The 9,062-nt window shown below is 36.6% G+C and overlaps 1 protein-coding gene across 5 annotated transcripts in view; it reads right to left on the reverse strand.

Annotated features, from left to right (window-relative positions):
• Positions 1-7,646, reverse strand: part of LOC105121393 (protein CHROMATIN REMODELING 4-like) — a 16,295-nt gene extending 8,649 nt beyond the window's left edge. The window contains exons 1-7 of one of the 5 annotated variants that reach the window (XM_011020007.1): positions 6,725-7,646; positions 6,184-6,254; positions 5,303-5,632; positions 3,758-3,859; positions 2,854-3,630; positions 2,113-2,220; positions 1-2,004 (exon numbers count right to left, since the gene is read on the reverse strand). The exon at positions 1-2,004 is cut by the window's left edge and continues 1 nt beyond it. In XM_011020007.1, the coding sequence (XP_011018309.1) occupies positions 1-2,004; positions 2,113-2,220; positions 2,854-3,630; positions 3,758-3,859; positions 5,303-5,512 (3,201 nt within the window). In that variant the 5' untranslated portion in view covers positions 5,513-5,632; positions 6,184-6,254; positions 6,725-7,646. Of the gene's footprint in view, positions 2,005-2,112; positions 2,221-2,853; positions 3,631-3,757; positions 3,860-5,302; positions 5,633-6,183; positions 6,255-6,702 lie in introns of all 5 variants that reach the window. The other 4 variants (XM_011020005.1, XM_011020008.1, XM_011020009.1 and 1 more) reach the window with 4 other exon arrangements.
• Positions 7,647-9,062: the final 1,416 nt, after the last annotated feature.

Raw genomic sequence — 9,062 nt, forward strand, 5'->3', positions numbered from 1 at the left:
CTTGGCTGAAGCTTTTATTCGCATTTCATGAAGAAATTCTAATGACCCAGAATCAGGCTCAGTACCTGGTATGAGATATGGATGATTGCAAATTTTTCTCAGCTGCATCACAATGTTTAGCATCGATTGTTGTGCAACTCCTTTCCCAATGTTTCGTAACATTTGATAATTCTTCGTTAGCATTGCTCGGTAATACTCAGCTTGGATAGAAGACAACTCAACAGGAACTATTCGTTCTGTCTTGGGGGGGATATTTTGCATAGCATCCTTTTTAAGCCTTCTTAACATATGTGGTGCAACAAGTTTCTTCAGTTCTTCCACTTTTTCAGTCGTTGTGAGATCATTAAATTTCTCCTCAAAGGAAGTTAGAGAAGGAAATGATGCTGGCTGTAAGAAATTGAGCAAATTATACATCTCACCAATGTTATTCTGAAGAGGGGTACCAGTCAAAAGAACACGGTGTTGGAAAGAGAACGTATTGAGCAAACTGAACAGCTTGCTCCCTGAATTCTTAAGTCTATGGCCCTCATCAACTACAAGAACTTCCCAAGGAACTCCACGCAAATAAGTGGAATCTGCAAGAACCATTTCATAAGTGGTTAAAAGAACATTAAATTTGTAGGAAGTGGTTTTCTTGTTCATCTCATTGGGATCACTAGCATGCCATTCATACAGGCGAATCATGGCCCTTGCTTTTGCACACCCATGGTACTCCACAACATTTAAGTTGGGAGCCCACAGTGCAAACTCAGAGAACCAGTTAGGCATTGTTGAAAGTGGAACCAAGACCAAGCACGGGAGAGAAGCTTTGAACTCAAAATACAAAGATGAAAGGAAAGCACAAGCAGATACTGTTTTCCCCAGCCCCATCTCATCAGCAAGTATTACATTTTTGGATTTATGCCAACACTTACGCAACCAATTCAATGCCTCAAGCTGGTGAGGAAACAAGGAACCTCCTTTTAGTTCCTCCGGTTGCTCCATCAGAGTAGCAATTTCATTTTGCAGACCATCACACCTCCCTTTTTGTAGATCATGCCTCGCAGAATCTTTTTCCAATGTCTGGCGCTCAAACTGACTGAACTGATTGATTAGATGAACTGATTTTTTAAGAACAGGATCATCCAGACTTTCCCAAGTGCATTCATCATAAGGAAGACCGGTCCATTTTACAAAAGCTTCACGGCTGCCATCCTCAGAAGCACGGAGAGCAATTACTCGCTGGGGCTGCTTCCACTTTTCCTCGCAGATATTTATCAAAGCTGTTCCATACTTAGCCTTATAATTTTCTAGTTTTCTCTTCGCAAGAGCTTTCAGCTGGGATTCTGATATCCAACTGTTATGTATATGAGACCTCCCTACCCACTTAACTAGGAATTCATATGATGTTGTCTCTTTGTTAGCACACGCTAGTTCTTCCACGGCAGGCTCTGGGACTTTATTTTCACTACTGGAAGTTTTGATTTTCGTATCTTCTTCTTTTGTGTCCTTGGTTTCAGGAGAGACATGCATTTCACAAACTTCAGAAATTTGATCTGCATCCGAGTTTTTCAGACAAAAATCAGTAGTTTCTTCAATCACTGGATTTTCATGTCTTTTCACCGTTACTTCTGTTGTTACTGCAGATTCATCTTGATCCTTACCACTAATGCCTCCAGAACCTGAATCTTTTCCTTCTTTCCCCAGTAAATCCTTGTTGTTCCCTCCTTTATAGTCTTTGCTAGCAGATCTTCTGTATACACGTATTGTATCCACTCTAATGTCATTCTTCACACTTTGATCCTTCTCAGAACTTCCAATAACACCAGGATGACCCTCAACATGATTTTCTGCAACCCCAAGATCTGAATACGTGTCACCAGCGGCTTTTTCCTCCAAGTGTCCATTTTCAGTCTCTGATATAAGCAATTCATCAGAAGGCTGGTCATTTTTTGAAATCAGAGATGTACAGCATGACAAGCTTGCATTTTCACCTTCAATCCGACACCCCAATACCCGATCAACCTGTAACGTGGATATATTCTATTGTATAAATTCAAATATTTCAAGCAGAAAGCAGTTTAGGTCTAAGATATTAATAGCCTACAAATTTTCTGAAAATAGCTGATTCACCTGCTGAAGTTCGGTCATGACAATATCCTCACATTTCTGGGTTTCATCCACATGAACCTCTGCTTTATACGATTCTTCTAATGGTTGTGCAACTTCCACAGGATTTTTCTGATGAAACGAATATTTTTAATCATAATAATCATAACACCAAAGATATGCACAGGAACAGTAACAAGTGACATTGCCAAGAGAAACAGTACTAAGAATGACATGAGAAACAGTAATGACATGAAGAAGATGGCAATGATTGTAAGATATTGAACTTGAGTGTGTAAGGGGTATCTAGTTGGGCGGATTGCATGGTTTATTGGTTTTGTTAGTGTGAAGCCTAAGCATCCTAGATAGGCAGGCAGTAAGTGTTGCCTTTGCACATGATGATGGAGAGAAATAATCTGCCCACAGTAGATGGTGCCAGTAGGAACACCACAACAAACTATAGCACCAGCTTGCACATAACATCAGCACAAAACACTGCAAAGTTAGACAGATGGAAGTTGTATATTGTCACAGTGCTAAGAACCAAAGAAGAGTGAAAATTTAGAGTAGCAAGAACCAATAACACGGGGCAAGCACAAAATGGCTTAAGGTACTGGAGCATAGTCATAGTTACCAATCATTATTGGTACTATCTACCATAGTATTGTATGCTTGAGGAGAAATATCGAGAGTATCTCCTTGGAAGATGAAATATCCACATAATCTACCACGGGAAAATGAAAAATCATAATAGAATAAAGATACCTCGTCCTTTTTCTGCAATTCTATGTTCTTGACTTCAACATCTTCTGTTGGCAAAAGTAACGAAACTTCATGATTAATGGTTTTCCGTTTCTGGTTCAATTTACTAGTTCCAGAACTTGCATTATTGGCTTTGGATCTATATTTTATGGAGGTGCGCTTTCCCTTGTTGGTCCTGGGCTTCTTAACACTGTCCACGCTATTGCCTTCAAGCTTTCTTTTCCTGTTCTCAGAGGCTGCACCAATTGCAAGAACAATTTTCTTTCTTGGAGATCCATTATCACAGGCCAAGACATGCTTCTCACCAGAACCTTCATTATTTGACTTGGATTCAGTAAGTTTAGAATGAGACAAAAGTTCATCAGCAAGGGAAATTGTTTTCTTCCCTGCTGGTGACTCTTTTGGAGATACATCACGTTTCTTTTCATCATCAATATTCACATGCAATGAAGTACCATCTACAGAACTAACAGCAGATGGATCACATGACTTGGTGCTACATAATACATCTGAGGATGAATCTGGTTCCTTTTCAATGGATTTGGATTCAACTGTTAGAGTCGATTTCCCTTTGCTGGAAGACCTTCGCTTGGAGACAATGGAGCTTCCGAAAAGCGCAGATACTTTGTCAGTGCCAGATGACTTAAATCCAGTTCTAGAATTTGTAGTGATTATTTTTGTTCTTGCACGTTTTGAAATGGAACCCAGTGGGCTAATGGACTTCAGTGGGTCACTGTTTTGAGAGCACTTCGGGCATTGCCATTTCCCCATTGGAATCCGCTTCAGAATACAAATAACAAAAAATTAAAAAAAAAAAGAGGGAATCATTGATATCAACAAATAAGGCAGAAAGAAAAAAGAACAAAAAGAAAATATCAGCATGCAGCTTCAATACAACTGAAAATACCTTTAGAGGTGGATCAAGGCACTGTAGATGGTACACCCGAGGACAGCTATCACAACACAACAAGTTGCCACCAAGATCACAGATTACACATTCATAGTAATACTGAAAGGCAAAGTTGAATAAAAGGCAACAAGGTGTTAGTGAATACTAACACATAGCCAAGACACTCGACTCCAAATAGCAATAAAGATAAGTAGCTTGCTGAAACTACAAGGATTAACCACTGAAATAGATCACAGATTACACATTCATAGTAATACTGAAAGGCAAAGTTGAATAAAAGGCAACAAGGTGTTAGTGAATACTAACACATAGCCAAGACACTCGACTCCAAATAGCAATAAAGATAAGTAGCTTGCTGAAACTACAAGGATTAACCACTGAAATAAGGTGTTAACATTAGGAACAACATAAATGAATTTCAACATCAGATTTTGAATCCTAATGGTATTATTGAGAATATAACAAAAAAGAGAGAGATTGTGAACACCAGCTACACGCCTCTTCCATATCAAGAGATCAAAAAAACTTGCCATATTGTTCTCACATATTATTCATGGTCAAAGTTACTCACTAAAACAACCAGATGGGAACCTTGCATCATATTCAAGTTTGAAAGGCCCCCAAGTTGGTAAAATTTATAAGTCCAAGAAAGGCTAGAGGCAACTGAAAAGAGGATCCTTGGGTCATTATTCTGCTCAAAGACAGCAACTATGTTCAATTGGGGAAAAGACTATGCTAGGAAAGGTTGCTTTTTCTAATTACTTACTACCAGTTTTCTTAATTTTATTGGAATAGATGGGGTGAGGGTTAGGGGGGGTGTAACCTGAAACTTCTTTCATTTAAAAACTTAAAATTAAATTTTAATGGAAAGAATTCGTGATGTATCATGTAAATATTTTTCAAACCAAGGGGGTCTTCCTATCATGATTTGAAAAGAGCATTTTGAGAGGATCTTTGTTTTTCACAGCACATACTCTACAACCAAATTTAACCCTGATAGGGACATCCAAGATGTCTTTTTTTCAGTTTAGATATAAGTTTAAGTGTTGTTTTCTTTTTCAAAATCCCATATCAATAATATATATGTAATTTCAACCCGTGATGAAATAGTATTTGCAATTTCTCAAAGAAAAGAAAGAACTAACTCAAAAAAATGCCCGGAGTTGCATCAAAATTTGAATGGAAGAAAGCCTGTCTCATAAAGGGAATTTGGTTCCAAACATATAGGACTTCAAACCCACATGAATGATTTTGTAAGACAAATTGGATCCATATGCTGAACATAAACAGCCATGCAACTGGGCATAGAAGAAGAAACTCAAAACATGTGACAAAAATAATACAATTAAAATGAGCTCCATAATTTATTGCTCACATAAAAGGTTTTATAGTTCAAAAAGATGAGACGTAAACTGCCTGTTCAATTAAAAATCAGAGCAAAATGTGTTCACAAACTATCTCTATCAAGAATTTATAATATACTTCTGAGCTGAAGAAACATCTATCTAACAGAAAGCTAAACAGAACAAAAGGATAACTCACCCCATCATTTCCTTTCTTCTTGGATGAAGATAGATCAGAACTTTCTTCACTCTTTGGCCGGCGATTAGCAGCAGATGTATTCCTTGGAGATTCCAAGTTATCTTCTTTACCAGTAGAAACAACTCGCCCATACATAATCTTTTTTCGTTTTCGCTTCAAGACCCAGTTTCTGCTAATCATTTTACTACTTGTTGAACTGTTATCCTTCATCTTTCAATCTTGTATTTTACATTTACCACAAGCGTGCCCACAAAGCATGCCATGCATCAGTGAGGAAGTTGCATCAAAGCTCCAAAAGAGAAATCTAAGCCACTACAAACCCTCAGCATCCTGTTAAACATTTTAAAGGAGCTCCAATAAGAAAATAGCAACATTGAATAACAAATTAGAATGAACCACAGTGGTGACATCTTGTCAAATCCTCACAGAAGAAAAAAAAAAAGTTAAAATTACATGATATATCCAATGAAAGAAGCACAAGCAATAAGCACTATGGAAGGTTTTGAATTCAAATTGGCCAATCACTGTATTTATCCATGTCTGCTACATCAAAGAGCTTACGTTATTAATTTCTCTCTGGGAAAGCTAAAACTCTGCACAAATAGGACAGGACCTTCAAAAATTTAAGTCCTAAACAAGGTAAAAATAGCAAGGGTTGCATCTTCTCACTAAATTAGCAGAATCAAGTCACGCAATTGAAAATTAAAAATCAGCATTTCACACTAAAGTGTAACCATGTACTTTACTTTCAGTAAAGTACAAAGCTCAAATTGCCGAAATGATCCATAGGTAAGTGTTGCAACATCAACCCACCACCAGAATCAAAGCGCAATCAACCAAAACCAATGACTTGACTAATCACCAACCAACTATAAGTTCACCTAATAGAAGAAGAAGGACAGACATTTGCTCCATTTTTTAATGCCCGAATGGAATCGACATCAACAAACACCTGCAAGCAATACAGAAACCAAAAGCCAACCTCTGCACTAGAAGAACACAGCCGAATCAAGCCACCATAAGCTCCGTAATGAAACCAACTAATTATTTGAACTTCAACAATCAAAACATGAAATGTCAAACAAAAGACCAAAAGGAGTGCCAAAATTGAAGAGTCCAAGCATAACGAAGTTAACCAAGCACATGCATTCACTCACTGAAAACCCAGAACCCCATTTCATTAACTATTTGATGAAACCACATTCTTTTCAAAACCCATGTACCCAATAACTCCATATCACCAAACAATTCAGCACCAATCAATATAGCAAGCACAAGAACTCCAAAATCAAGCAATATACGCATCAAAACTGCTAGGAAATTAGCTCAAGCTACATAATAACAAAACAACACATAGAATTAACCCAAAAACCAACCTCAATCAAAGAAATAAGTAGTACCCAGACAAGAAAACAAGCTCACCAATCTTTCTTGTGGATCAAAAACCAATCTTTACTGTCTAGAATCCTCAGAAATTGACAGGTTAAGCAAGATACATGCTATAGAAATAGAGAGGGATTAGGGCTTAGAAGTTAAGGAGAGAAAGATATAAGAGATGCGAGAAAGAGAGAGACGGGGGTTGGGGGGTTGGGGGGGGAGGCAAAGACACAACACACAAAGACACGATACTACAACAACAATAACATCAACACTAAAATAAAAAAATGCCCCCACCACCTCTTATATATAAACACACACACACACACAATCAATACATTTAGAGAGAGAGGTTTTTAATCTTTTTAGAGAGAATGATACGGTTTCGCCGGGGTCATAGGACGGGGTTACACTCTGACATGGCAGCGCATGAGAGAGAGAGAGCGCAAGCCAAAGCCCGTCAAATTGCACCTACCCACTTATATATTGCCACGTCTCACCACCCGGGTTCATGTTCCCAAAATTTGTCTTTCCTTTCTTTTCCTTTTTCTCCTCATTTGATCTTGTGCGTGTTTCTACACACTAATACAACAAGCTCATGCTCTCTCGTTGGTTGCATTACGTTTAATGGAAAGAAAATGCAGAGAGCGAGCGAGTAAATGGAGAGACACAAATATTCGTTGCTTTTTGCACAATGATTCACGGGCATGAGGCAACTAATCCTACAGTAACATGATTTTGTAGGGAACGGTTCTGGTCAAGTGTCCGATCCGACCATCTGCACATCTAGTTTTTTTTTTACCTGCTTTTAGACATCCTCTAGTGGTATTGTTCCTGTTTCAATGTTTGCTTGTTTACACCATGGCTATAGCTATCAAAATATGTGATGGTAAATGGAGAAGTGCATGTTTTTACTACAGATGTGCAGTTCACGTGATTTCTCTTAATGGAACATGACATGACTATAATCTTGTGTGGTAATTGTAATTGAATCATTAATTTGCCATGTCCATGAATTGGATGTTGTTTCTCTCAATGGAACAGGATTTTATTAGATCTTCTTTGGACTGAGATTCTTTGTGATTGATCAGCAGTTCTCAGATTGGAAAATTTCTCTTGAGATCAGTACACTATTATTACAATGGTGCGTGAAAAGAATCTATTTTTTGTGAATGTGGTAATGTAATTGCTCCTCTTCTTTTTTTAGTAGGTAACACCTCATTGATTATCATGGGAGATCATGAAGCTAATATGGAATGTCACATAAAATCTACAAGCATACTTTACCGTTAAGGTGTATTTATTTTTGTAGTTTAACTTACTCCTAAAAATATTTTTTAAATTGTTTTTCTCTTGAGATGATATTAAATTTATGATTTTTATGATTTTGATATACTAATATTAGAAAAAAAAATAAAAATATTATTTTAATATATTTTTAATTAAAAAATACTTTAAAAAAATATATACAATACTAAAACACACTTTTAACACTTGGCCAATATCTAACACGCTTTCTAGATTCAAGAGTTTGTATTCTATCGAGTGCTACTGCGGTTGGTTTATGAGGGATTGGTAGCTATTGGATAACCTCCCATCAAATTCTCTTGCTCGCTTCCTCGATTCTATAGAACTCGGGGAGCTAATAACACTCGTTCAACAATCACAACGACCAAGAAATGCTGAGAATAATCAACAGGGTTCATGTACATCTAGCTAGGATTAAGATTTAAAATCCGTGCTGTCATGATTAAATTGTATTGGTATGACAATTGGCATGAATAAAAGTGAAATCCGCCCCTTTTGTTATAGTTAAACGTAGATTAACCTGTGTTATTTTTTATTTTCCTTCTTTAAGTGAGTTTGCCGGTAAAATCGTAAAAAAACTTCATAAAAAATTTAGATTTTTTATGTACTATAATTTTAGGCTGAGATATGCAGGCTTAGACGCGGGCTTTATGTTTGTGCTTCGTTGTTTCTAAAAAGTAAGTTCTTCGTGGAACCAGAAATTCTTTTATATTTAAGTTAGCAAATAAAAAAAAAAAGATGATGCACAAGAGAAATAGTGTGAAGAGCCAGAAAAAGTGTGTATTGTATTTGAATCGATCAATCTAGGAACTTCTTCTATTTGTTTTATAACCCCAGATATTTATATATGTTGATTATATTAATACATCTCGTGATGTTAAGTTTTCAAGAAATATAGTTTAAATTTATATTTTTAAAAAAAATCTGAAACAATTGATATTTTACCCACTTATTTAAATTTATAAAATATATTTTTTAAAAAATAAAGTTTTCTTATGTCTTAAAAAAATAATAATCTCATGATGATGTTGAGAGTTGCCAAATAATTGATTGACAGAAACATTGGTATCCGCTG

This window comes from Populus euphratica, unplaced genomic scaffold (assembly GCF_000495115.2).
Source record: "Populus euphratica unplaced genomic scaffold, PopEup_1.0 scaffold25.1, whole genome shotgun sequence".
NCBI classification, from domain to species: Eukaryota; Viridiplantae; Streptophyta; class Magnoliopsida; order Malpighiales; family Salicaceae; genus Populus; species Populus euphratica.